The following is a 27,375-nucleotide window of genomic DNA, read 5'->3' as shown; positions in this document are numbered from 1 at the left end:
GGATTTGAGACAGCCCCCATCAGGCTCTACATGGACCCTTGTATAGAACCTCACGTAGGAACTCCATTGGCGTTCATCTAAATCCCTGTATAGGCCCCCACGTAGGCCCCTACATAAGCCTCTAAGTAAATCCCAAGGAAAGCCCTCATTGAACTTCAAGTAAATCCTTGAGTGGGCCCTAATTTAACTCGAAAAAACAGATCCCTGGATGACCCCCCACGTAGGCCCCACATAGATCCTGGCCCAATCACATGACCTTGATCATGACCAAAAATAACGCATGATCTCTTTCTCAACATGTCAGCATATTTGGAAAACCCCTTCACATCTCATCATGCACACCATCCCTACAGAAATCCTTATCCGAATATACGGGGACCTCCCTGTTCCAGACGTGCTCCACTTATCCGCGACTTGTCATCGACTCCGCCAGGTCTTGGATGAACATACGCCTACTATCTATAAACGTCTACGCCGACAGATCAAATGTGAACGACATGCGAGAGCCGTACTGGCAGATCAAGGGATTCTGCCGCTTAATTCCCCTTCAGTGACTATCCGGCACCTTCTACAATTACAACGGAACTTCCGCGTCGTAGAGAAGGCGATCGTTGTATTTGATCGGGAGGTCACAGCGAACATCCACAGTAAGCAGAACATAACTCTACGACGTCTTGGACTAAACCCATATCCCTAGTTTCCAACCCGAGTTTCAACAACAAATTCTACGGAGGAAAACCCCGTCCATTACATCTAACCCCAACAGAACGTCATCGGTTCATCCGGAGCTACTACCAAGTCTGGAGTCTTCTACTCCTCGATCGACCATCTCGAGAACACCGACTCCGAACTACCCTCCTGAAGGATCTATATCTGATCTACGAGATGTGCGATTTCTGGGAGCCGTTTGATGACGAAATGGATTTCCCCTCCCTTGATGAGAAACGAAGTGAACTCATTGATCAAGTGTTCGACTATTCCCGGTATCTCTACTACCATATTCATGAACAAGACTATATGGGTATTTCGGGGGCGGATGTTGAGTTGCAGACCCGAGGCCATGCGGCTATTTGGGACCATTGCCAGCCGGATTTTAAGAGGATTGTTTGTTGGGAGTGGTGCGATCCAGACAAGAAGCCGGTGAGGGAGGAAGAGGTGTGGGAGAATACGACGGATGAGGAATGAGTTTATCCTTTTACATTATGTATCTAGCTGTATGTACTAGTAGTACCGGGATGAGATATAACTTCACTCGTGGCCTGGGGCCTGTGCTTATCCGTCTGTTTCAGCCGCTGATCTTGTTTTCTTATATTCTCGGGCTATACGGTTACTCGGATACAGTCATACTTACATAGTATCTTACATAGCGAAGTGGAGGGCTGATGACCGATGTCCTGTGTCAGGCTACATCACGTGCTGGGCAGCTACGGCTTGTCTTTGGGTTAGTCGTGGATCTTCCGAGAGACGTTTCGTGAAAGAGCAGATGCATCAAGCTGATAGGTATGCTGAATTGGCTGATGGTGTGACAGGTTTATTGCGGTAGATTATGACGTAGTATAATGAGATATATATAACTATTGGCCCTCCTCTCGACTCCGATCATACATCCTCCCGTAGGATGCTGATCAGCCATAGTGAGTAGATCAGATACATACGACGGTACATTATCTAAAAACAATCATAAATTAGAGTCGGTGGAACTTTTCCATGAAAGAAGTAAGATGATAAACATTGAACAGTCAGGCTGAAATTCATACACCTTCCATTGGCCGTTGTGTTCATAGGACAGAAAGGATACAATGAACTAGATCACTCTGCAATACAAAACACATATACGCACTTGAGAAACCAAGAGAGATCTCTCTCTTAATCCTGCACTCCATACCAGTCTTCCAACACTTTATCTAATAATACATTGCCAATAAATACCGCCAGTCGGCGGGTCATTTGTCGCTAGAATAGCCGTATCGACTGGGGTATAGCCTTATCAACACCGGCAAAATGCAATATTATTCATTGTAATTCAAGGGAAAATCCGATCACGCCCTGTGACACCGGTCTTAAATCGGATAGGGAGTGTTTTCCCCGAGCTTCATCCGACGGCCGAAAGTCTGTAAGGTTGCTTCCAGGCCTATCCGAGCTCCATCAGAGGGTATCCCAGGATGTCAGCCCTAGCTCCTCGCGGTTGGCTACTATTAGGGAAAAGGCTTGTTATTCCCGTGTGATCGCCATAGGCTCGGAATGGTGCAAGCAATATCCATTCAGAGTGGTTTAGTTTGTCTAGCTTGTCATATGTGACAGCTGTCAGGATTCCTAAGATGTGGTCTATGCAGGCAGGCGATCTGGTCCGATACACACCTACGAAGTAGGTACCTGCTCCGGGTAAACGGGTTGGACGGCGGGTGAACCTGCCGCACGGGTGGGGCGGGGATTCAAGCACCGTTCGGAGAATCTCCGGGGGATGTAAATGGGGATACCGCTCTAAAGGGGTGAGAAATTAGTACAAGGGTGTCCGCTGATTCTGCTCGCCTCTCCGCGTCTTCTACCTCCGCTCGAAGAGACAAGCCGAATCGCAGGCAGCAGCAGCATTTCAAGCCCAGACAACACATCCCAATCACCAAGACAAATCACTACAAACCACCACAACAAACAACAGATATTAAGATGTATCTCAACCACCCCATGATCCTGAGAATCCTATTTAACCCTGACAGCCCCTGATCCCGTGTTCTTATTATTTATTTATTAGAAATAAAAATCACAGATATATTATCTCTGAAATTATAGATACTACTATCTTATTTTCACAGTAAATAAACAAAGCTGTAAGACATATTTTATTTTCTAATTAAATGTCACGGTGCAACCTCCCAAGCCGGAAAGAGAGAAATACTGCCGAGTCTGACCGCCCAGCACGTGACCCCTAGATACAGTCAAAAGCCATCTGTCCCCTGGACCTCGTTCGTAGCCTCGAGCTACGTCTTGTCTATCAGCCTGTATATAGCCTGACCAGTAGCCAGCCCAGCGCCCAGTTAGAATACCAGTCGTCGTTATCGCTCGAACCTTGCCCGCCCGCCAGAATCCACTATTCTACCACCCCTGCCTGCCCGCACCTTGACAGTGTTAGTATAGTTAGCTCTCCTCTCTACGCTTAGTTTTTTATGAAATAACCACCAGCAAGTTCAGGTCTTGATTGTCTGCGAGGCGATAGTAACAACGACCTGGCTGGCCATTGGCAACTCGGTAGGAGTACTCTGAAGAGTCTATCTTCAAGGATAAGACATAAATCAGTCAATCAATCAATCACTCAGTACAAGGATGTCAGACTGATGAAAGACTACTTGGCTAGGTTCGGAGAATTCTTAACACTGGATAGGCTTAGTTGGTGATATTTTCAAGGCTGACACTTGAATCTGGAACAATTGGAATATGTGATAAATCCTGATACTACTAGATTAGCTTTATATATGACTGAAAATTATATTCGAGAAAAACAATCTTCAAAAATCTCTAATTCTCCAAATACTTTAATTATCCTAAGAAACACACTACGATCTAAAGAAAATATGGTCACATTTATTAATTAATTATAATACTAACTGATCCGCTATAAGACTAATTGATCTTATAATATGATTAAAATCATGACACCATTTCATTTTCTAACATCACACTAATTTCTGACCCCCTCACAGCCGAGGTTTTGGGTGTAATCTCTGAGCAGCATCCCGCGCCAACTGCTTACATGCACATAATCAGGGTTACATCGTTCAAAAACCTGCATTAGCTCGTTCAGCCGCTAAGAGGACCGGCCCGGACTGGACGCTTCTTCCGCAGCCTGATGCTTTCCGGTTTGCCGGGATCCAAGTATCTTTTCCGACAGAAAGAATTGTTTGGTAGAGCCAATGCGGCACCCCGATTCCAGCGGACTAGCAGTACAGCAGTAATGGGAATTCAGATATCTTCACTAAGAACAATATCCGAGACGTCCCGTGGAGATAAAGCATCATTGCTTGGCATTTTTCTACACGTAACTGCGAAGTAATCCACACCTCTTTTCTCTCTCATGTTACAAAAAATCTTCGCAATCATAAAGATCCATCCTTATACTTCCGCCACCAATCCCCCTTCAACCACATCGTCTCACTCATCTCCTTGTACGGACTTCCCTCCGGACAGAACCGATACCGATCCAACTCGCGGAACCCTTCCTCGCGGATCTCGCCAATATGGCGCCAGCATGCCGTCTGCTCAAGTGCCCATCGTTCCAACTGCCTAAAATCGCGACACATGCGCACCTGACCCAGCCCACTCTTCTGATTGGGTTGGAACCCCGTGTAGCGCGGAGTGTCATCGGCATCACACATAATCTCGTCTCGAAGTACAAGCAAGCAATGTTGCACGTGAGCCCACGGGGAGCTCTGTGGTCGGGCATCGCGGAACTCAACCAACGCCGTGCGTAGGGTCTTGACGCAGTGCAGGTTATGGTAGCCGTTGATCAGATATATGCCCTTGTCATTGTCCCAGGGGAAGCGCTGGGCACGAGGAAGCCCCACGGCACGCGCGAAGTCGTCAGAGAGGGCAATGTTGCCCAGGTCGTAGCTGGTAGCGTCCCATAGGGCGTCTTGCTCGGTGTCGTTGAGCGCGTCGTTGGGCCCCCAGGCAAGGGGAACAGTCCGGGTAAGACCAGCTGGAGAGGGGGTTTGGATTATCAGATTTAGCCGTGGTAATGGAGGGTCAAATTCTACTTCACAATGTGTAGATGATGGTACGTACCGTATTTTGAACGCTCCACGGAGGGAAAGATAGGTTTGGGTTGCAGGAACACAATGATGACGAGCAGAACATTGGCCGCAATTGACACAATAAGCGCAATTCGGAGTCGGCAGGCTTTCCTGGATGGTCCGATGTGGGAGCTGTTCGTGCTGCTCTCATCATTGGCGTCACCATCCCTGTCCTCGATGGGCTCGAAGACGGGTACTCGTAAATACTTTCCCATGGAGACCTTCATAGCTGAGATTGTAGGGACAGGGAAAGGCCAATAATGAGCGTGGGACAACAATTGGGGGCGAGGCATTTTCTCCTTTTAAGTCACCCCTGGTGCAAGACGCTGGGGCCAAATGGAGCACAGACTCCGCCCCCATTTAGACCAGATGCCAAACGATCCTTTGAGTGGTCAATGCCATGGTCTGCTTGTGTGGCGGTAGGAAATGCTCCATCCATATCTAGCCCTTGTGAGGGGCTACTTCAATATTTCCCTTGCACCGCGCTACCGTAACCTGGGCATCAACTGCATAGTATAATTTGTTCGGACTACAATACATGATCATGACCCAATTGCAATCTTCCAACAAACAACTCCCCATTCCATGGCCCTCCTCTCCAGCTCACAAGTCCGCCTGAGGACTGGGGTCCTCGCCAGTCGCATGGATCTCCGCCTTCCAGCTAGCTTCGTCGCTCATTTGATATTTCTCGACGGCTTCACTGAATGTTAGTTACCATGTCACGGAAACAATGTTGAGAAAGATGAGAATGGGGCAGATCGTACAGGTATCAGTCTCCAAAGGAAGGGCAACAGCTGCAGCCAAGAGGTAGAAAAGTGAGAGGAATTTGTAGATAGTCGCCATTGTAACTGCGTGGAGAGTGTGCTTTCAATCGCTGATACGAAATGCAGAAAGTAGAGACCGAGAGATGAAAGGAAACAGCGGCCGATTGCCAGTAGACAGTGATGATTATTTCCAGCCCCCAACCCGTCTCCCTGGTCATTCTTATATGCATCATTTCGGACTTGGCCCGCCCTGGTTCCCCTGCGTTTCCCCTCACTTTGCCTTATCACACTGCCTAGGCTAGCCACTTTCGCTTTTGGGTCATGTCATATCAGTTTGGGGGCCAAATGAAGCCCTCTCTTGAAGCTGGATGGTTTTAAAGGCCCAAGATTGCCATTGTTCCATGATCGTCACCATTGAACATCATCTCGGGCTCTCAGATAATGTCCACCAACGAGCTATCCATTTCCTTCGTTCCCCCAGCGCCGTGCTGGCGGCGGCCATTGCTCTGCCCTGTGTAGGAACTTTCAGTGTATGTGTCCGACTTGCTCTTCGCTGGAAGATGGAGAGATCTATTGGAGTCGACGATTGGTTGATCCTGGCAGCACTAGTATGTGTGTCCCCATTCACCGTGCTTGCTCGTTCCCACCTAGAAAGGTATCATCCTAACCATTGGAGAAAATAGGTCTTTGTCATTGGCATGGGCGCTGTTCAAATATACGGTGCGTGTTCAAAGCAATCCTTCGGAGTGGGTCAGCCTTCAAACGTATCTAATGCTCTCTTTTTCTTTTCTCTCTAGGCGTGGTCGAAGATGCATTGGGCTACCCAACTCCACCCTTTGCTAGCGAAGAGGCCGAGTTGACTGAACTTTCCAGCGCCCAGAGAATAGTCGAATTGGTAAAGCCCACCCACTTCCCCTCTTGTGCATTGCACCTGCTAACCGATTTTGGCAGGTTGATTGGATTACTTGGGTCTTGATGACCCCAGCCAACGGCCTCATTAAATTGAGCTCTCTCTTTCTTTACCGGCGTATATTTGCGGTGGGTCATGAGAGGGTCTTTGGGATGGTGAGCTGGGCTCTGATCGGCCTGTGCGCGCTCTGGACGCTCGCCTTCTTCTTTGCGACTATCTTCGGTTGTGGACGACACTTAGCATATCCGTGGGGGCCACTGGGGGAAATTGGCAGCTGCAACACTAATGCACGCCTGGAGGCGATGATGATAACGGACCTGATTACTGATGTGCTCGTCTGGGTCCTACCAGTACCAATGGTGAGTTCTGATTGAATCAGCCCTGGTCAGCAAACAAACCCTCATCACGTCGTTGCGTTGTTTTTAGGTCTGGCGGACGCAAATGAAATTCGAGCGCAAAGTAGCCGCGACGAGCGTTCTCCTGCTAGCCACCATGTAAGGCTAACCTGACCGAAACGATGACGTGAGCTGATGAATCGAACTTGTCAGATCGCTGGCCGCTGCTGTTGTGCGACTCATTGTTCAGGGACAGATTAGCAACGGGGGATATGCCGCGCATACTGACGTGGACCGTACGTTTCCCCTTTTTTCTTTCTTTTTTTTTTTCCCCCGCGCGCGCGCATCCCACAACTACTAAAACTGGGGTAGAAACCCTGACAATTCTTCTGTACTGGAGCATGATCGAATCCGGTCTAGCATTGATTGCGTCGTGTCTCCCCACCATGCGTCTCCAGACGGCCTGGAAAAAAGCCTGCTCAGCCTTCGTTCAGCGGCCGGAGATGACCTTGCCCTCGTCGCATGACATGACCCCAGCAGAAGGCAGTGGCCGGAAAGGACGGATGTCGATCTCGCTGGGCTCCACCTTGGTGCAGCAAAAAAGCCACTCGTCGCAATTTGTCCCACTTATCGAAGTGGGCCGGTTCAAGGGCCACGGCAGTGATGAGGAGGCGGGCAGGGCAACCTAAGGTCCTAAACAGCCATCTTCTTAACCATGTACATATCTAGTAGATACTACTATGGCCTTGTAGCTAGCGGGATTACTTGAGGGCGCAAATAGGCTACTGTCTAATAGATGTTGGTTTTGTGCGCAAAGCCCCGAGTGACACGATGTAACATTGCCCCAAACAAGCCCTGGCCAGGTGGGCTCAGATGGAGACGATTCACCATACATAATCTAGTATTTTCCACGCTGGCCCTTCAATTCATCTCATCATCAGCCAAGCACCATGCCCAGTTCCAACTCTTCCTCCGTGGCCCCCTCCCCAGCCAGCTTCCATCTGGCAGACGGACTGGGATATGCCCTTCAACAAAGTCACCGATCGGTGATTCGCTTGAACCTGCAGCACTTCCTGTGGCGCCAAGTGTTTGGATACAGCATCCATCCTTCGATCCCCACCACCCCGGCGCTTAGCAAGGTGGTGGATGTGGCCTGCGGCACGGCCCTTTGGCTGATCGATGTGGCCCACGAAAATCCCAATGGCATTCAGCTTGACGGGCTGGATCTGGATCTTACCCAAGCGCCGCACCCGGCGTGGCTGCCGTCCAATGTTCATCTCGACCAGTGGGACCTCTTTACCCCCGTGCCCCAGCACCTGCAGGAGCAGTATGATTTGGTTCACGTTCGACTCTTGGTGCTGGTTCTGTCCGGTCTCGATCCTCTGCCGGTTATCCGACGGCTCTATCAGCTGGTCAAACCGGGAGGCTACCTGCAATGGGATGAATTGGACTGCGTCAACATGTGCATCAAGAAGGTGGACCCTTCCATTGCTGCGCCCGCATTAGAGGAGATTCGAGTGGGCTCGCATGCGGACGGTCGCCATGATTGGGTCTTGGATCTGCCGCGTCTGCTGGCCGAAGCCGGCTTCGAGGAAGCGACCATCGATCACTACGATGAACCCCCCGAGATGGTTCGCGCTTTCAATGACCAGCATTTGTTGACCATGGAGGAGTTTGCCACGAGACTGGCGGGACAGGGCCAACACAAGGCTGCCGCTCGATTCACCCAGCTTATCCAGGTGGGCTACCAGGAATCGGTGAATGGGGCGGCCCTTTCATTTCCGCGGGTGGTGGTGGTGGCTAAGCGACCGGCGTGAGGACCGGACTCCGACGGAGGATAACCAGGGTTCATGTATCTAGTCTGTAGACCCGTAGGGGGGGGGGTTCTCAGTCGTTAGGTAGATAGGATGGGTGGAAGTGCTAGTCTCTACGCTAGAATTTAGTGCTGATGGCGACGGATTGCCCTTCGGATAGGGCTAGCTAGGGTTGTCACACCAATAGACACCGTCTTCTGTTCTCCACCCTTCCCCCTCTTCATTGACTCAACCCATACAAATAATGGTCCGGGCTGTGGCCCTGGTGTTTTACTTTCCGCCCCGGGCCAACTTGTGAGATGAAAACTGAGGATCCTGAAATCACCGCAGGCGGGGATGCGAACAGTCCCCCATCGCCTGACCCGCCGGGAAATGTAGTCGATCCGACCCGGTGGCCACTTTGGCGGAAGTGGTCGATTGTCGTTTGTATCGCCCTGATGTATATGCTGGCGTAAGTGTCACACCTCCTATGTCTGATTAGCGTTCCTTGCGTTAACAATCTTAGGAACTTCGGAACGATCATCATTGTGCCCGGAGTACCCCGGATTCTATCCGATTTCCACGTCTCCCGAGATCATCTATACGAACCCCTCATTGTCTCAATCTGGGAACTGGGGGAGGGCGTGGGATCGTTCCTGGTCGGACCCTTATCCGAGCAATACGGTCGCAGCGTCGTCTATCACGGGGGCAATGTACTCTTCATCCTCTGCTCTGTGGCGGCAGCCTTGAGCGTCAACATCGGCATGCTAGTAGCCTTTCGCTTCATCAACGGCCTCGCCATCACCACCATCACCCTCGCCCCCAGTATCACCGGCGATCTCTTTGTCCGGGAAGAGCGCGGCGCCGCCATGGCACTGGCCATCACCCTCCCTCTCATCGGTCCCTGCGCGGCCCCGATCGTAGGCGGATACGTGACTAGTGACCTCGGCTGGCGCTGGGCGATCTGGATCATCGCCATTGCAGTGGGCAGTGTGTCCCTCTGCTCCTTGATCGTGATGAAAGAAACCTACCGGTTCAAAATCGCCCAAGACCAGCCGGCCTCGCCTGGTGGTAGTCCGCCCCGCGAGCCCAAACTGCAAACCCTACTCCGCCCCATGCGCCTGCTCTTCTCCTCCCCCGTCGTCCTAGTCACTTCCCTATATACAGCCCTCACCTACGGCATCTCCTATCTCATCCTCACCACCCTCTCAGAGATCATGCACGACATCTACAACTTCAGCCAAGGACCCGTCGGACTCACCTTTCTCGGTCGAGGTACTCACCCCCCTGCTCACCCCACCCACCCCTCCTCACTAACCCCCCTTAACCACCAGCAATCGGGAACCTCATCGGCCTAGCCATCTACGGCCTCACCTCAGACCGCTACCTGCAGCATCGCCGCCAGAAAACCGGCCGCTCACTCCCCGAAGACCGCCTCCCACTCATGCTCCTAGGCACGATCCTCCTCCCCACCGGTCTATTTCTCTACGGCTGGTCATCCCACTCCCACATCCACTGGATCGTGCCACTCATCGGAACCGGCATCGTGGGAGCCAGTCTAATCCTGACCCGGCTACCCACGGAGAATTATCTCGTCGATGCGTTCGACCCGGATGGCACATCGGCGTCGGTGCTGGCTGCCAACGCCACTCTGAGCGCGCTGTTCGGGGCCCTGTTCCCCCTTGCCGGGCCATCGCTGTACCGTACCCTCGGCGTCGGGTGGGGGAATTCCCTTCTGGCTTTCATTTCGTTGGCGTTTTTGCCCCTGTTCACGGTCCTGTGGATACATGGGGAGATATTGCGGCGGGAGGGCTGGGGGTATTTGTGGGTGATTGTGGAGCCTTGGTTCCAAGGGACACATCAGAGGGGTTCTGGTGGTCTTGAAGGAGAAAGATACCATGCTGAAGATGAAAATTCCGGGGATGGAACGCAGCAGGGTCGAAGGGAGGGAGAGAAACATGCTGTTCGAACACATCAGCAGGGTGTGCGGGATGTATGACGCTTGTGTTCAGGCGAAGACCATCGCCATTTATGAATTGATCTTTTGCGGGTCTGGCGTGGGTAAAATCAAGACTGCCCCTGCGTCAAAACGGGGCATTCCTCTTGGATGTCAGATCATTGCTTTTGTCCTTCAGCACAGTCACTCGGTGCATGGTTATATGTAAATTCCTGGTGCAGAGTAGTATGGTAAGGGTGGCTGTTACTAAATATATATAATACTGTCAACCGCATTAGATCAATTCCAGTATTTGTAGAATGCAGTCAACTGAACAAGCTATGCTGTTGGCATCCGTGTATCCTAATAACAAACAGACTATAGATTTTGGTTGCTTATTATTTTCTAGAATAAAGTCTTTATAAAGTACTCAAGATATGTCGGGATGCAGTCTTCGCTTCGTCTGTTCTCCAGATGGCCAGCGGTATATCATTTTGGCGTACTGGTAAATAACGCGACAAGATATAGACCCAAAGAAACAATCCCGAGCTTAAGGTGCTCCCCGAACCAATTCCAAAATTCAGGGAGTCGATGGGGATATTCTAGAGTTACAAGGCACCGTGGTAAGTGGAAAGTGTGTAGAGAGAGAGAGAGAGCAAGCCAGGTCACATTGTCTTCAAAGGGGTGGAGTGTGTACCAGTCAAAGTGGTTGCTTTGGATCCAAGGCAATGGACTTCCCGTGACGAGCTGGCGATTGTTATGTCTGAATACATTATCTACTCAGTCAGTCTATCTCTATCACCATAACCACAATCTATAAACCAATCAACCCCGCCACCATCACTCCCATCATTCCCATCTCAAAACTTTTCCTCCCCGGTCACCTTCGTCCTCCCCTCCTCCAAAACAACCAACCACAAGCTCTCAACCCCAAGAACCAAGGTACTCCCCGTAAATACCTCCAACGGAGCCACCCACCCCTCCAACGCCCCAACTGCTCCCTCGCACTCCCCTCCCCATTCCTATTCCCCCTCCCCACCCCCAAAATCTCCTCCACCCCGACCCCCACCAACCCCGCCAGACCCCCGTATCCACCACCTCGGCCCTCAACCCCCTATCCATCAACCACTTCTCCGTCGCGGCCGCCGCATACGCAGCCGCCCTCTCCCTCGGCGTCTGCGGCTTCTGCGTAACAGCACGCACCGCACCCCCCGGCAAACTAACCGTCGCGCCCACAGCCCTCAATGCCGTTCCCACCGGTAACCGAATCGCCCCGCCCACTACCCCGAACGCGGCCTTTACGTAGTTCCCCTCTTTCGCGGCCCCCTGGATGTTGGTCCTGATGCTGCGCGCGTGGTCGCGCGTGCCGAGCGCGAACCGTTTCGGGCCGGACATGATGTGCCGCCCCATGTCGGCGGCGTGGGAGAGGGCTTTTTCGGAGACCCGGGCGGCCAGGAATGCGGAGAGGGTGGTCAGGAAGCCGCGCCATGAGGAGGGGGTGATGCCGTATTGTAGGAGGGAGGGGGAGTAGGCGTCTAGGAAGGGGGCGGTGGGGGTCGTGGTGGTTTGGGGGATGGCGATGAGGTGGGTGAGATGGGTGAGATGGGTGGATGAGATTGAGGCTGAGGCTGAGGTTCGCTTGGAGGAAGGTCCGGGGGGGAAGTTGAAGGGTGAGTCGGCGGTGGGGTAGCTGTAGTTGTAGTTGGGGGGGACGACTTCGGGGAGGTTTTCGTCGAGGGGTTTCTGTGGGGGGATGACCTCGGAGAGGTTTTCGTCTGTTCTTTTGTTGGGCATTGTGTGGGTGGTGAGGTGGTGAGGGGAGTTGGGAGAGGGAGAGGGAACGGGAAAGGGAAAGGGAAAGGGAAAGGGGTTTGTGTTGGTGTTGGTGTCGGTGTCGGTGTCGGTGGTGGTGGATACGAGGTCGAATGTGAGGCAGCCAATAAGAGATCGGGATTACGACTATAGCTTGTGGTACTAAGATGATGGTGCCATGGGCTTGTTGCTTCCTGCGTTCACACACTGAGATTTGGAGATGTCGTTTATACATAAGTTGGATTGGGGTTTTATATCCTACCAAGAGCGGGAAAAGTGACATGACGGAGGCCGCGGAGGCCGCGGAGAACAGGAGAGCGTTTTTGATGGGACCACCCCGACATAATATCCAGATATTCCTACAATATGGCTACAGCACAGCAATAGTGGCCATTTAACCCAATTGCATAAAAGTAACGAATAGAAATCTATTCACGGTACACTTCTACCCCGCATGTCTATAAAGAGCGGGGAACAATCGAATGCGGCCATTGGAGTGACAACCCTAGCCCTACGCAGGGTCTCTCGCCACCAGTACTAGTCCCGACGTTATGCATCAGCATATCTTATCGATCTACTGCGTAATGCATGACTGATATCCCTAGTGCATATCTGATGGTACATCTGTCATTCCCATCAATTTCATTATTTCCACCATCTACTTCTAACCATAATCCGAACTAATACACAGACTATTAATCTGAAGATCTCCCCCTCCACTCCTCCACCCTCACAATCCAATCCCTCACCAGCGCCTCAAACACCCCCATCTCATCAACCGGAAGCCCATGGGTCCCCCGATCCAGCACCACAAACGTCGATCTCGGATACAGCTCCAACAAGCGAAGACTATCCCGATACCCCACGACCCCATCATGTCTCCCACAAACCACCAACGTCGGAGCAAAGAACTTCGCCCCCTCATCATCCAACCCAACCGACAAGCGATACCGATCCGGATCTTCTCTAATCGGATCCAACACTGCACTATCTGAGGCTTCCACCGCCGGATCCCAAACCCGCTGGTACTTTGTCTTCAACGCCTCGACATACGCAGGCGTTTGCACGAGAACATTCCCCAACCGGGACTGATCTTCATCCGAGAGACTCTCCATGACCTGCTCATCTGCAACCACGGGCTCGAAAGTATCCAGATCGCGCTTGCTATCCGTAGGCTCGATAAGAGGTACGCGTAACAGTAACCCATCCACCTGGGTGCTGTATTTCAGGGCTATAGCGCGGGCAAGATACCCGCCGCATGAGGAGCCAGCGACTAGGAATCTTGACGTCCCGAGACGAGAATCAATGAATTGCACTAGCCGGTGATAGATGTCATCTAGATCCTTGACGTTGTTTGCAGGGGTTGTGCCCATGCCTGGCAGGTCCACATAAATGCGAAGAAAGCCGGGTATTTTGCTGAATATAGGCTCGAGGTCTATTGCTTCGGCTGTTCCGGAGAGTTGCCAGCCGTGGATGATTAAAACGGGCAGGCCTTGGCCGATTTCGCGTGCAGTGATTAGACTCGGTTCCATTTTAGTTGATGGGGAGGGAGTGGGGTTGGAGGAGGCGTAATTGGAGAATATTGAATCCAATATGTAGAGATTGGTGGCTGCCAGTGGGTGCGAAGAAACAGCCATGATAATTGCGACATTGTGTCACGTGATATCAGCACTTTGCAAACGTGGCTCGTCCTAAGATAACCTCTTCAAGCCTGCTTCTAGCATCATCCGACCAATCATTAGTAATGATAGTTTAATCCCGTGTCGTTCTCCACCGATTGCTTCGAATCACGTGCGTCTCTGACACCACCCAGGTCGTATTCCAGCCTCGGTATAGTTGGTGCCTGATTTCTTGGGCTTCAGCCCGGACTCGGGCCGGTGTCGGCTGACTACAAAGGATAAGATGTTGGAACCTATTCACCTTGGAATTGTTCCACTAACAAAAGATGTATCTCTTTTGGTACAGTTGGGAAATTCTATCATAATACCCCTGGAGGATATGTGTCTAAAGTTTAAGCATCTCACGACTGAGCAAGGCAAGTTGACTAAAAGCTATCGCTGAGTGCTAGACAGTCCTTATATATCAACAAAAAGTGAGGCCAAGGGCTGCAAGAGACCCCATAACGATATACATGTAATTCATGATAATCCACCAATATACTTCTCACACCATCGACCAATCCGCACCACCATATCCACCCAATACGTCTGCTCCTCAAACACATGTCCCTGCGAAGGATAAACGACCATTTCAAAAGGCAATCCGTAGCAACGTAGCGCGCGACGCAAGCCCCATGCCTGCGACACATGGCACCGAGCGTCCGCCTCGCCATGTAAAATCAACATTGGTGGCACAACAATGTCATTCTCAAGAGATGTTGCATGTTTGAATGCCCACAAGGCGCTCGCAGCGCGATTACGCGTGTCATTGGAGTCCATATTCCAGGCCACGCCATCTCGCGAGAGTTCCGGCTCAAAGACAGCCCCAAGGTCGGAGGTCAATGCCATGGCATCGATATCGCAGATGCTGGCACCGGATATGGCGGCTCGAAATCGCCAACCACCATCGTGCAAGTCATTGCGCACGCTGCATATATTGGTTAGAAACCCGCCTTGGCTCCAGCCACCCACGAGTAGTCTTTCTTTGTCCGCTAAGCCCTGATCTATCGCGCATTGGGTGAGCGAGATTATATCTGGATAGTCGTATACCCCAAGTCCGCCGATGGAGTAGGATTCGAAACGCTGCCCGCGACCACTGCTTCCGCGGTAGTTTGGTAGCAGGACTCCGAATCCGAGTGATAGTAGGTATGGGGTAAACATGTAGTTGAAGGCGTTGGTCAGGCGAGTATTGGGCCCGCCGTGGATAAGCACCGCGGTGGCTAGCGGGCGACGGGAGGTATCGGAAGAGGTCGGCGTCAAATAAAGGGCATCTAGCTCCACCTCGCCGTCGGTGGACATGCAGGTCAGAAAGTTGCATGTCCCGAAATTACGGCCTGCAAACGCTTGGCCGTGGTTCGACATTTGCGTCATCGTGCTGGCGGATGAGAGCGTGCTGAAGACCTCGGCAGGGTGGTTGATATCCGAAGTTGCGACGGCAAGAACATGATTGCCGTCAGGAGTAATTGCAGCGTCGAATGCTTCGAGCTCTTCGTTTCTCTTGTACAGCACCGTGCCATCGAGTAGACACACGCGAGACTCAAGCCGATGCTGCACGTTGACGAAAACCGAGCCATCACCACCCTTGACGAGACCGATGGAGTCATCTTCTACTCCAAACCCAGCCCACTCATATTGATTGACATCAGCGTTAGGATCAGTATGATACACGCCGTAGCCCGCGAACGCCTTATTGGCAGGTACTCCTCCGCAAAAGTATAGAGACCCATCAGCAGCCCATGTCAAGTCAACAACCATCCTGGGAAAGTGGCACACGTCTTCAACGGAGCTAAAGTCGATGTCAACAACTGACAGGGTCGTTCCTGTTATATGAGGCTCTTCGATATCGGGCGACAGACAACTAGAAAAGGCAATTCGGGTCCCATCAGGGCTCCAAGAGATGCCTGTTACATGCCTGTCGAGCTGGGCACATCGGACTTGTTTGGTACGCAAGTTAAGAATTCTCAGGCGCGTAGATCGCCAATCCTCACCCCAGGGCCGCACGATGGGAGCGTCCTCTTCTGCTGAGACAGATTCATCTGCCGAGAGGAAGGCAACATGGGTACCATCGGGTGAGAAAGCGAACCTTTCAATTGGACTTTCGTTCGTTACCGGGGTAATGGGGTATGCCTCCCCGCCCGGTTGCAATGGTAGGAGATATATAGCCCACTTGGAGCCAGCAGCAGCACGATCAGAAATGAAGGCCACTGCCTTTCCATCTGGGGTCCATGCGGGGGCGTGGTCGCGAAAGAGGCCTGGGGTGAGTTGCAGTGATGAGTCTGCATGGCCGGTGGAGGCCAGCCAGAGGGTAGAAACGGCGTGTTTGCCTTTTCGATGACCCCAAGTGAGTTCTGTAGAGTAGAGGATCTTTGAGCGGTCCGGGGAGAGCCGGATGGTCTTTGGGATCTCCAGGTCGCATAGTGACTGGATGAGCTGTGAGTTGGCTTCGGGCATTGTGACATGCAGAGATTTGCAAGTAAATAGCTGTGAGCGGGTTACACTTGTGAATCTAACCCAACCAGCCCTGCGGTCATAGGCTATGATTTATTATGTAGCCTTGTAAACCTGATATATTATCGCTGTTTTTCTTGGCGGAGTAAGAGATAGCAGTCAGCAAAATAATGTTGCCTGCCTGACAGACCTAGAGTCCACAAAGATAAGATAGGCACCAAGATTTACAGCCGCTTTCGTGGATTAAGCATTTGAGGTGAGATTGAAACACTTGAGTGAGATGACAAAAAGAGGGGTGTTAAGCACCTGCCTGAAAAAGCATGATCCTTCAAGCCACCCACGCCACACTCCCGGACACCTTCGGAGACTGGACTATAGAATGGTTTATCAATGATATCACTGACCCACAGGCCTAAATTATTTAACAAGCTCACTCTACTAGTACACAGTATGGATTATGTGATTGGTCGCTGCTAACATGCGCTAAAATGTATCCACAATGGCAAGAGGAGTAATACATACATTAATCTCTAGCATCAAGTAATGTTGACTGTGCATAGTCTACCCAAATGACATGAATCCTATTTTCCAGCAGAGAACAATAACCTTTCTCACCATATATTCTCAAAAAGAGATAGGTCTGGTACATACGACCACAGGGTGTGGAGAACAGGGCTTCCCGTCCGCTCAGCCGTACTTAAGCCACACGCCGGGAGGTTAGTAGTTGGGTGGGTGACCACCAGCGAATCCCTTCTGTTGTATGTTTTTATGCCTTTTTGCTTCTGTTTTGGAGCATTGACTGCTTCCTAGGGTAGGATCTTCACTTGCTTGCTGTTTGAGTGTAGGTATTTTTGATGCTAGAAGCTGGAATGGCCTGTCTCCTGACGTTCCGAACATTCCAGACTGTAAGGTTTCCACTTCAATGAACTGCAGCGGATCAGTTGGAGCTTAGATTCTACTATTCATTCCAGCCTCTGTCAGTCTCCAGCCAAAGATAAGTCTTCCTTCACCAATTCCAGGATGGCTGTTCCTAGCCCCATCATGCGCCAACATATTGGCGGACCACACTAATAAGCTGAAGTCCTCGACGTCATTCCGTTGGTTACGGAGACTCCGCTGCGTCTAGGATTAGCGCTATCTCTCTCAGTCTTCTCCCCAGTCGTTACCGATTTTCTCTTTGGAACAAGGTACACTGAATTTAGGAATTATCCAACTACCCGATGATCAATAAAATCCTTCAGGAGCAATATGACCGGTTATTTGATTTCCAAGAGGAGGAGCGGAAGCCAGCTGCCAAAGATTTTTCTTCCTAATTACAGGGGGGTAGGATCAAAACTGTTTATCACGAGAACGGAGAAAGTCAAAGGGGGCTAGCCAAGATGTACTGGAGTTGGGGATTATCCGGGGTTGTACCCTGTTTTCTCGTCTCATCTGTTGTCTGTACCAAATCCGGACACAATCCGGAAAGACAGGAACATTGAGTTGTGATCGTCATTTCAATGGCCACCAGATTGTACAGCAGCCTGACAAGATGTCAAGACCGACTTGGCATATTTTGGTCTGGACTGAACCCCGCTCGAACTGCAGTCTTGGCATATTTGTGGCAAGGCTGAACCCCGAGCTGCACTGTGAGTCACATTAGTGAACCTATCGGCTTGGTTGGCAGTGGTAAGATTCTCGGAGTCAATGCTTACCAATACGCCCCCGGAAGGACGGTAATGTTGTGTTATTGGTTCGATGGCTGCGATGTCGTATAGCAGTCATCCTCAGGCCTCCCAGGCCGGATGTCAAGATAAACTTGGCATATTTAAGTTTAGGCTGGACCCTGAACTGCCGCATGAATGATATTAGTACCCATTGGCGGTAGGAATCAAGCTAACCTAAAGAATAAGACCCGATGACCACAGTGCAGGAGGTTCAGCCTATCATAAGGTCACTTGCTATTTGTTTGGTAGGTAGGTGTAAGACGGTGCAATCAGGTTGCAGCCGAACCTCCGTGTGGCGTTCGGGGCGTACCGGGGCGTACCGGGGCGGGCCGGTGGCCTTCAATGGTTCGGGAAGCACGGATGCACATACCATTGACACATGGTGGAGCTGTCCATGGCATGCTATGGTTCGTACCCAAATGCCAAGTAACCTTGCAGATACCAGAGTCCCGTGCGAACTCAAGTTTATCCTTGCTTGTTTTTCAGCCTCAGCCTCCAGCCCCTCTCCCAATGATCAGGTATCCTACCGCTTGCAGCTGTGTTGCGACTTCGGTTTGTTACGCATAGTGATGGCTTACTGTAATGTGCTCCAGTCGTATCCCGTAGACAGCGGTTATTGTAGTTCTCTCAGTTGGTCTAGATAAACATAGATCGGTAGCTTGCCTATCCTTCCTGTCAATGAAACCCTCCTTACTTTTATCGAAGGACGGATTGGATGGCTTTAGTAAATAAACACATTTTACCGCGTTAACTTACTCCGATAGCTTGATACGAGACGATGACAACTACCGCTCGGCCAAACGACATGTCCTCTGCCAGACCAACCCACGAAGTGATCGATCTGCCAACACGTCCTAGAGCCAAGACGCTCCGGGGTCATAACTTGTTAGTGCAATGATGGCTGTTCATGGAATAATCCGGGATGAGAATCCTGATCTACTGAAGCATCACATGCCTAGATCATACGCTTCATGCTGATGGCTTCTCGGCCTTCATTGCAGTGGTCAAGACAGACTAGATCCTCGTTCATTAGCTGAAGGTCTTCGGAAACGTCGGTACATGGTCTGCCAATGATCATTACTGTGCTTCAAAGAAAGCCGCGATATCTGGGTCGATTATTCTCCCAGTACGAGACCCGACATGTATAAATACTGCCTGTATTCCCGGACAAAAATCTCCATTCCAGCTCAGGTCTTCAGCATTGAAAACGACTCTCTCAATCATTCCAAGCCACAGTACCACAACTTCACTTGACAATATCCACCAAGATGCGCTTTACATCTCTCATCTTCGTTGCTCTCGCCGTTGGTCCTCTGGGCGCCCTCGCTGCCCCAACCCCCGCAGACAATGCCGAGAACGCTGCACTCGATTGCCCCGATGGTGGCAAAATTCACTGTGGTGTACGATATACTTTCTATTTCTCCAGAACCCTAACGCACTATACTGATCTCATGACCAGAACTGCAACGGCACCAGCTGCAGAATCGGATTCAAGAATTAGTAAGTTCCTCCTCACAGCCTAGGCCTTACTGTATGTATAAAAGCACGCACTGACGGCAGTGGTCCGGATATAGCCCCTGTGATGAGGGCAAGGTGTGTAATCAACAACCATCTTTACCCCGTCCTTGTCTAACCTTCTCTCTTCTCACTTACAGTGCACTGCCCAGAGTGGAGGCGGGGATGGGGCTTACTGCTGGGACAACAATTACGGTGGCTCCAGACACATCGTTTGTCCGGGAAGAGGCTAGATTTGATCTGGATTATGCTCTCAAGGTGGTATAGTATCCATGGATGGAGGTTGGCATCAAAATGGAGACTGCTGGAGACTTTGATGTCGATGACGCAGCCCGTGTCAACAGACAAGACTTGTTGTCTTGTTCTGCACACTCATTTCGAGATTTCATATGTCTTTAACTATGTGCTTAATTCAAACGCGCTTACTATTCAACAAGTAGCGGTACCGCAATGAATTCGACGATTATGACATTTTTTGTAGTTTTACTTATTATCTGTAGTGGCACAGCACTACGTAATCTAACCTCAACTGCCCCCAGCATATGCTCATATTGCCAGATCGATATCCCAAAGTCTTCTTTCCATCGCTCCACGCCTCTACGCCTCCAATTCACAGCACCATCTCCTCAGTCATTGATGCAGTCAGAATTAGTTCCATATTATCCACATCCCATCCTCTCTTGAAACAATGAACTCGGATAAGAACGGACGTTTGCATGAGACTATCAATCAATTCAATCGGTGTAAAATACGAGTAATGAGGTAGTTCCATAGTATTATTTCGGTATTCCTGTATTTCAGTGCACACGTTGGGGGGAAATTGGAGACTAGGCTGTATGGAGTTCGGGTGGGTGGCTCGAGCGCAGGGAAGATCTGATGTTTTATTTTCCTAGTTCGTATACTGTTGTCGTGTATTCAGTTTTGTTACGTTCATACCAGTACGCCAAAACGGAAAACCGCTGGCCATCTGGAGAACAGACGGAATGAAGACTGTGTGTCCCAACAAGTTTTAAACGATGATCTTAGGATTGTACTGTAGGCGCACAAATTACAATGATGAAAGCAAACCATTAAATTCATTTATGTCAACGCTACTACCCCGTAGATCAAATACATGATTTCCTGATGGTTACGAGGCGTACAAGGTAGAAGATGTCCCAATACATTCTACAAGAAGAAAAGAAGTGATGGACGAAAGCCATATCTAGCAACGTGAATAATTTTGTTTCATCATAACTTGTGATATCTAGCGCACCCTATCTCTATTCCGTCCACCACCAACACCTCATAACCCTCAACTCAAGCCGACCCAAGCGACAGAAGATATTGAGCCAAAAATCCTCCAACGCGGGTCCATCCTACATACAACAAACCCGTTCGGAACCAGTACATGCAGCTATCGGGTTCCGCCAGATCCACAAAATAAATCATCGCCGCCAGACCAACCGCAGTACCGCCACATCCAATAAGAAAATAAACATCGGCCAAATTATCCGACACTCCGACAAAGACCATCGCTACAACAATCACCGCCGCCAGGATGGACGTCACCAGCTTGGAGGTGTTGGTGAATCGAACGGCCATGGACCCCACCCCAGCCTGGACATCATACTTGACATCTTGGTGCCCGTAGATGGTGTCACAGATGCAAGACCAGGCTACCTCGACGACTGTCAACACCACGACAGGAGCCGAGAAAGGATTGATCCCCAGACTGACAATGGGAAGGATCATGCTGACGGAGAACGGCAGGCCCAGGAACGCCGGGGCGAAGTCCATGACTCGCTTGCAGAGCGGGTAGATGACGTGCAGGACGCCCAGGGCCACGCTCCAGGGGAGGCATTGAGGGGGGAGGTAGCTCAGGATCCAAGCCACGATGAGGACCTGAGCTAGAGTGAAGATGTTGGCCTGGGTGGTGGAGACGGCTCCACGTGCAATGGGTCGGTTGCTGGTGCGGGGCACCTGGCGATCAATGTCTTGGTCCAGGTTGTCGTTCCAGGTACAGGCGGCTCCGCGGATGAAGAGGTTTGCGATGTAGCAGAAGATGGTCTTTTGGAGGAGTTCGACTGGGGGGATGGGTGTGTCCGTGATGCTCGCCCCGTAGCATAGTCCCATGAGAGTGGGCATCAGGAACGCCAGGATGCCGGGCCGGTCCACTCGTGTCAGCTGCACATAGGGCACCCAGGACGATGGCACCAGACTGGCAATCCCCTGCAGTGGTATGGCATGGGCACTTGCGTCAAGCGGGGACTGGGCTTTGAAAGCTTGGGCTTTTTCACCGTGGCCGGTCAGAGGCGTGGTGTCGTTCTGACGCTGGATGGGCAACATGATGATTGGCAGGGGGGAATTGATAGGAAATGCTTAGGAGGGATTGAGGAAAGGATTTGATGATGATAATGATAGAGACAGGTTAGATCCTACGGACAAGGTGTCTGTTAAATACCTTGGTGGATGCAGTTAAGGCAGACTCGACATTGACTGATGTCCCCATTTCCGAGGACGGGAATCTGTGGGACACTGGCTGGCTTGGAGGGCAGAAGGAGCATTGATCTTCACTGGACAAGACTCATTGGCAATGGCATTGTTGTTCAATGCACGTCAAACTACACGGACGGTACCCTACACACCCAACATCTCGGCTTCCCCATCTGGTACCCTCATCAGGATAGCGGTATTTCTGCTCTCCACCTGGTTTGTAATGTGTATGGTAAAACGTAGAGATGGCATCACACACTCTAAAGTCTCAAGATTGGGTTTCTTGGCGCGATTGGAACTGTGATTAGATTTTAGTGTTCCTGGAGATTGAATACTCTTATTAGATAGATCGATAGGGTATATCAGTAACTGTAAAGTGTTATGCCAGATACTCTCAAATCGAACGTTGTTGTAATCTTTCACTGATGAAACCGACGATCAATGGATACCACTGCCCAAAACAGGCAAGCTCCTTGGTCTGCAAGATGTTTAGTAAATAGATAATGTCATTGTTATTGTCTGCCGAGACGGCAACTAGACTCCGTCCCGGCCCAGACTGTGGGGGCCAATTGGCCCATGGGGCCGCACAGCCCTGGTCACGGTGCAGAACTGCAGTCCTCCATGGAACCAATGACTAACATTTTCTGAGACATTCGAATCCCAGTGGCATCTCGCTTAATGCTTGGGGCCGAACAGCGGGCTTACTTTCCTGCAGGATGGTCTGTTGTCGGCTAGGTTCTTGGCTGTTGGTCCTAGTCGGTGGACTTGCAGTCTGCGTGTGCATTGTATACAATTGTGTGAATTGTATGAGTTTATGAAGTGCATGGACTGCATGGAGATATTGTGAGGAGTTATGTAGACTAGGTGGTGGAATTCTGCAGGCAAAATGCCGGCCGTTGCGGAGTTGCAGTGAAGAAGAGGGGGGGGCATCAAGTGAAGGATTCCCACTAACCTCATTAGCGGCAAGACAACTCCAGGCAACTTCGTCTGGCCCATGACCGAGGCATTCTCTTCATGGCCTAATTCTTTGACAAATGGATAGCATGATGCTGCTGACAGACAAGTGAATGAAACTATATCCAAGTTTTGCAGATGGGAACAACAAGCGTTAGCCCCAAGCGCTGCAGTCGGGCCAAATGCATGGCTGCAGGCTGACACAGGCATTTCCGCCCCCTTCATCATCTTCCCCTCATGCAGCCTTTCATGCACCTCCTCGTGCAGCCCCTGCTCACCACCTCTGTCTTATACCTATTTGTCCGTCTCCCCGCTCACGTCCCGTCTCATGTCTTTCTTTCTCCTCTTTTCCTCGCTGCCGCTGCTACCTTTCTCCATGTTGCGTTGCCAACATGGCTACCACCGAGGGATATTCGGAAGCCTACCTCCATGAGACCCGTCAGAGGGGTCTGATCGCCATTATTGTGCTGTTCATTGTCTTGGAGACTCTCACCCTAGTCCTGCGACAGGTCTCCAAGCGACTAGGTCGCATCCGGCTCGATTGGGATGATCTTCTCATCACGCTGGGTTGGGTCCTGTGTACTTTTGTCAATGCCACCTGCCTGGGTATGTTCCACTGCATTCCTGGTCTGTCATCAGTCTATTCTAACCTCCTGGCTGATAGATGATGTCTACCACGGCGGTGTCGGTCTGCATCAAGCCCGGGTGGAGCAAATCGACCCCGGTATGATCTCGGTCTGGGGCCACTATATCATCATCATCCCTTTGATCTATTTCGCCGCGTGTGTACCCGCTAAACTGGCCGTGGTCTACCTCTACCTCAACATCTTTACCAGTAAAGCGATGCGCATGGCCTGCTATGCCGTAGCGACCGTGATGCTGGGCAACTGGTTCGGCACCACCGTGGCCGGCCTCCTGGTCTGTCAACCCTTGAGTTACTTCTGGACCGGAGTCGGACATTGCATCAACACCAACGCCTTTTTCCGCTGGAGCGGACTGGCCAACCTGGTGACGGACTGCGTCATGCTGGTCCTACCCATGCCGATGGTGTGGAACCTGCAGGCCTCGCTGCGCCTCAAGCTGGGCATCTGCTTGACCTTTTTGTTCGGTAGTATCGGGCTGATTTCCTCCATCTTCCGATTCTACATTCTGTTCGTGACCAACTCCGAGGTCGATATTACCTGGACGGCCGCGACCTTTGTGCTGTGGTGTGTGGTCGAGTGTGGCACCTACCAGATTGCCGCCTGCTTCCCTCTGTATCGACCGCTGGTCAAGTTTCTCGGGCGCAAACTCCACCTGACGACGTCGCGGGGGGAATCGGGCAATGATACGGCCAACTCGAACCCGCGGCTTACTCGGTCGCATGGGGGGCGATTTCAGTCGCTCAAGGGGGATAGTCTGACGGAGGAGGCAGAAGAGGATGCGGTGGGCTTGGTGACGCTGGGCAGTCAACGATCCGACATCGCCCCAGGCACGATTGTGGTGGACCGCCGATTTAGCGTGACCTGATGTTTCATTAGATTAGATTATTACTGTTATTATTACTATGCATAATTAGTACTGCAGCTGCGGCATAATACCCGCAAGCCACCATGTTCTTTCTGCACCATGCCACGCCACGCCACGCCTCTAGATCAAAGTGCGTCTCCATCTGCATTGTAATTTCATAGATAATACTCTCATATAATAGTACATAATGTATCCGAGTATTAAATGTCGTCATAAATCAATAGAAGCGAATTCAAGACCCAAGTATGATGATGCGGAACCCTAATTACCCACCACCGCAAGAATCCTCACCATGTGCTCATAACCTCAAAGCTACTGACTGACAAATCTTCAGAAGGCAATGCATTAGTTCCTGATGAATGTCACCCAGAAGAAAAACACCACCTCGTGGGAAGGGGCAGCTGGGGAGACACTAAAATCTGACGGCGTGGCCCCCATCGGCCCGTCAGCACTAGCAAAGCGCCAGGCTGCACTCTAACCCACGCTTGTTGTTCCTGGCGATTCACCTCTCTTCAGATTATTCATGGCCCATCACCCCCATCCACACTAGACAATGAACCTGCCGATCTCCTCTCGCATGTGCCGTGTGAACCACGGTTTGTCCCTTCTCTGGGTTTGTCGATGTGCGCCTTGTGTTTCCGTCGGACCAACTGTATCCGATCGGATAAATAGCGGCAGGCATCCTGTTGGTGGGGAGAAGTCAGTCATCATCTCTCTTCCCCGCCATCATGTCAACCCTAAACCCCTCCTCCGACTTTGACATCAACAACCAGCTGCTTCCCAATATTGTTGACCACTATGCTCAAGTCAAACCCGATGCCATCTACGCCGAATACCCCGTCAATCCCGTGAGCTATGACGACGGGTACCGCCCCATCACCTACAAGGCATTTGCCAACACCATCAATGGTCTGGCCAAGTTCCTGACCGAGACCTTGGGACCGGGTCATGGCGAAATCCTCAGCTATCTGGGTCCCAATGACCTGCGCTATCCGGCTTTAGTGATGGCTGCCCTCAAGGCGGGATATTGCGTATGTTCAGTAATCCCATGACGAACAAGGCTAACCCATGGTAGATGTTCATGACCTCGCCGCGAAACAGTGCTGCAGCGCACCAGTCTCTATTCACCAAGCTGGACTGCAAGACGCTGCTGGCACCTGTGCCGCGACCCCCCTTCATTGCGGGGATCCTGGAAGCTCATACCCTCAATGTCGTCGATATGCCGGGTCTCGACGAACTCCTCACCACCGAGTACCCCCATTTCGTATACACCAAGACCTACCCAGAAGCTGCCTCGGAGCGAATGGCCATCATCCACACCTCCGGGTCAACGGGAATCCCCAAGCCCGTTATCTGGACCCATGACAGTGCCGTCAAGCACATGCACATGAATGTCATGGAACCGCCCGAGGGCCACGAATGCCAGGGGCACTGGGGCTTTGGCAAGAGGATGTATCTGACATTGCCCCCATTCCATGTAAGCTTACCTCTTGAGACACAAAGGCCTGAGCTAATGATCAGGCTGCGGGACTGGGCCACATGATCTTTGTGACGATGCCCGTGGACACCACCATCATCATCCCCACGTCGGCTGGCCTTCCCACTGCTGCTGCCCTGGTGGCAGCTCGGAAGCAGACCCCTTTCGAATTTGCCATGGTCCCGCCATCCTTGCTGCAGGAACTGGCCCAGACCCCAGAGCTCCTAGACTACTGTAGCACTCAGATCGAGTTCTTGTGCTACGGAGGAGGCGATGTGCCCCAGGAGATCGGCAATGCCGTCGCCCGCAAGATCAAGCTCGTAAATGCGTACGGCGCGTCGGAATTAGGCAACTTGAGTCTCATCCACTCAAAGACAAACCGCGATCCTCTCACTGATTGGCGCTACTTGCATTTCCATCCCGCGACGGGGGTCGAATATCGCCATGTCTCGGGGGGTGAGTACGAGATGGTGTTGGTCCGTACTCCGGAGCGCGAAGCCTACCAGTTCACCTTCACCATCTTTCCAGAGCTACAAGAATACCATCCCAATGATCTGATGGTCCGTCATCCGGATCCTGCTAAACCTGATCTCTGGCGTCCTTCGGCCCGTACCGACGATATCATCGTCTTTCTGAATGGCGAGAAAACCAACCCGGTCTCCATGGAACAGCATATCATCACAACGAATCCGGAGGTCACCGGAGCTCTGGTCGCTGGCTCGCAGCGCTTCCAGGCCGTCCTGCTCGTGGAACTCGGTCTCAGCGCCAAAGCCCTAAGCATGAGCGAGCGCGCCGCCATCATCGAGAAGCTCTGGCCCAGCATCGAGCATGCCAACACGCAATGTCCGGCTCATGCCCGCATCGCAAAGAGCCATATCCTCTTCACCACCCCGGAGAAGCCCATGCTTCGTGCAGGCAAGGGCACGGTTCAACGCGCCGGTACTCTTGCTCTCTATGCCCAAGAATTCGACGACCTGTACGCCGACGCGGACAAGTTGGCGCAGCATGATGCAGGTGACCTCGTCGGGCCAGGCAGCGTCGACGATGTCACCAAAGTCGAACAATACATCCGAAGTGTCATCTTGGCCATCACGGGATGGGATCCAACCCTCTCCGACACCGAAAACTGGTTCAATCTCGGCCTCGACTCCCTCCAAACCATCACCACCACGCGCATCCTCAAACACGGCCTCAACCTCCCCTCCCTCACTCCAAACCTCATCTACCTCCACCCCACCATCGCGGGATTAGCCCACGCCGTCCAGCACCTCCACCAGCACCGCGAACAGTCCGCCGAAG

The 27,375-nt window shown here is 51.5% G+C and overlaps 13 protein-coding genes across 13 annotated transcripts; 7 read left to right on the top strand and 6 right to left on the bottom strand.

Annotated features, from left to right (window-relative positions):
• Nucleotides 1-307: 307 nt before the first annotated feature.
• BO94DRAFT_504324 (F-box protein) lies at nt 308-1,420 on the top strand. The gene is made up of 2 exons (XM_025609504.1): nt 308-647; nt 698-1,420. Exons 1-2 carry the CDS (start codon nt 335-337, stop codon nt 1,183-1,185), a joined length of 801 nt encoding a protein of 266 aa, XP_025461627.1. The 5' UTR covers nt 308-334; the 3' UTR covers nt 1,186-1,420.
• A 2,668-nt stretch (nt 1,421-4,088) lies between these two features.
• BO94DRAFT_479529 (uncharacterized protein) lies at nt 4,089-4,691 on the bottom strand (the record flags this gene model as incomplete). Its single annotated transcript, XM_025608748.1, has 1 exon — nt 4,089-4,691. A coding segment is annotated over one exon (603 nt), but the record flags the coding sequence as incomplete, so codon positions are not given.
• Nucleotides 4,692-5,387: 696 nt separating this feature from the next.
• On the bottom strand, nt 5,388-5,627 carry BO94DRAFT_591176 (uncharacterized protein; the record flags this gene model as incomplete). Its single annotated transcript, XM_025616093.1, has 2 exons — nt 5,388-5,479; nt 5,549-5,627. 2 exons carry the CDS (start codon nt 5,625-5,627, stop codon nt 5,388-5,390), a joined length of 171 nt encoding a protein of 56 aa, XP_025461625.1.
• Nucleotides 5,628-5,949: 322 nt separating this feature from the next.
• Nucleotides 5,950-7,567, top strand: BO94DRAFT_579703 (uncharacterized protein; the record flags this gene model as incomplete). Its single annotated transcript, XM_025615288.1, has 7 exons — nt 5,950-6,156; nt 6,232-6,268; nt 6,346-6,443; nt 6,500-6,817; nt 6,885-6,952; nt 7,007-7,089; nt 7,166-7,567. 7 exons carry the CDS (start codon nt 5,950-5,952, stop codon nt 7,480-7,482), a joined length of 1,128 nt encoding a protein of 375 aa, XP_025461624.1. The 3' UTR covers nt 7,483-7,567.
• Nucleotides 7,568-7,575: 8 nt separating this feature from the next.
• On the top strand, nt 7,576-8,935 carry BO94DRAFT_540645 (class I SAM-dependent methyltransferase). Its single transcript, XM_025612960.1, has one exon. It carries the CDS (start codon nt 7,744-7,746, stop codon nt 8,608-8,610), a length of 867 nt encoding a protein of 288 aa, XP_025461623.1. The 5' UTR covers nt 7,576-7,743; the 3' UTR covers nt 8,611-8,935.
• On the top strand, nt 8,850-10,858 carry BO94DRAFT_540644 (MFS transporter). The gene is made up of 3 exons (XM_025612959.1): nt 8,850-9,058; nt 9,113-9,861; nt 9,921-10,858. Exons 1-3 carry the CDS (start codon nt 8,907-8,909, stop codon nt 10,583-10,585), a joined length of 1,566 nt encoding a protein of 521 aa, XP_025461622.1. The 5' UTR covers nt 8,850-8,906; the 3' UTR covers nt 10,586-10,858.
• Nucleotides 10,859-11,165: 307 nt separating this feature from the next.
• BO94DRAFT_629075 (uncharacterized protein) lies at nt 11,166-12,536 on the bottom strand. The gene is made up of 2 exons (XM_025617534.1): nt 11,596-12,536; nt 11,166-11,516 (listed from the first exon to the last, which is right to left on the bottom strand). Exons 1-2 carry the CDS (start codon nt 12,314-12,316, stop codon nt 11,383-11,385), a joined length of 855 nt encoding a protein of 284 aa, XP_025461621.1. The 5' UTR covers nt 12,317-12,536; the 3' UTR covers nt 11,166-11,382.
• Nucleotides 12,537-12,977: 441 nt separating this feature from the next.
• BO94DRAFT_540643 (alpha/beta fold hydrolase) lies at nt 12,978-13,977 on the bottom strand. Its single transcript, XM_025612958.1, has one exon. It carries the CDS (start codon nt 13,969-13,971, stop codon nt 13,030-13,032), a length of 942 nt encoding a protein of 313 aa, XP_025461620.1. The 5' UTR covers nt 13,972-13,977; the 3' UTR covers nt 12,978-13,029.
• A 404-nt stretch (nt 13,978-14,381) lies between these two features.
• BO94DRAFT_540642 (putative acylamino-acid-releasing enzyme) lies at nt 14,382-16,508 on the bottom strand. The gene has a single exon (XM_025612957.1). It carries the CDS (start codon nt 16,441-16,443, stop codon nt 14,473-14,475), a length of 1,971 nt encoding a protein of 656 aa, XP_025461619.1. The 5' UTR covers nt 16,444-16,508; the 3' UTR covers nt 14,382-14,472.
• Nucleotides 16,509-19,336: 2,828 nt separating this feature from the next.
• On the top strand, nt 19,337-20,131 carry BO94DRAFT_540641 (uncharacterized protein). Its single transcript, XM_025612956.1, has 4 exons — nt 19,337-19,546; nt 19,606-19,646; nt 19,721-19,739; nt 19,802-20,131. Exons 1-4 carry the CDS (start codon nt 19,415-19,417, stop codon nt 19,892-19,894), a joined length of 285 nt encoding a protein of 94 aa, XP_025461618.1. The 5' UTR covers nt 19,337-19,414; the 3' UTR covers nt 19,895-20,131.
• Nucleotides 20,132-20,921: 790 nt separating this feature from the next.
• On the bottom strand, nt 20,922-21,989 carry BO94DRAFT_579696 (4-hydroxybenzoate octaprenyltransferase; the record flags this gene model as incomplete). The annotated part of the gene is made up of 1 exon (XM_025615287.1): nt 20,922-21,989. One exon carries the CDS (start codon nt 21,987-21,989, stop codon nt 20,961-20,963), a length of 1,029 nt encoding a protein of 342 aa, XP_025461617.1. The 3' UTR covers nt 20,922-20,960.
• A 1,351-nt stretch (nt 21,990-23,340) lies between these two features.
• On the top strand, nt 23,341-24,656 carry BO94DRAFT_579695 (uncharacterized protein). The gene is made up of 2 exons (XM_025615286.1): nt 23,341-23,696; nt 23,755-24,656. The coding sequence occupies exons 1-2, from the start codon at nt 23,483-23,485 to the stop codon at nt 24,597-24,599; spliced, it is 1,059 nt and encodes a 352-aa protein (XP_025461616.1). The 5' UTR covers nt 23,341-23,482; the 3' UTR covers nt 24,600-24,656.
• A 654-nt stretch (nt 24,657-25,310) lies between these two features.
• On the top strand, nt 25,311-27,375 carry BO94DRAFT_332007 (acetyl-CoA synthetase-like protein; the record flags this gene model as incomplete). Its single annotated transcript, XM_025606985.1, has 3 exons — nt 25,311-25,630; nt 25,675-26,076; nt 26,121-27,375. Coding segments are annotated over exons 1-3 (1,960 nt in total), but the record flags the coding sequence as incomplete, so codon positions are not given.

The sequence above is a fragment of the Aspergillus sclerotioniger genome (genome assembly GCF_003184525.1).
Source record: "Aspergillus sclerotioniger CBS 115572 chromosome Unknown BO94scaffold_52, whole genome shotgun sequence".
NCBI lineage: Eukaryota > Fungi > Ascomycota > Eurotiomycetes > Eurotiales > Aspergillaceae > Aspergillus > Aspergillus sclerotioniger.
The sequence above is the reverse complement of the archived record's forward strand: the minus strand, read 5'-3'. Positions and strand labels throughout refer to the sequence as shown.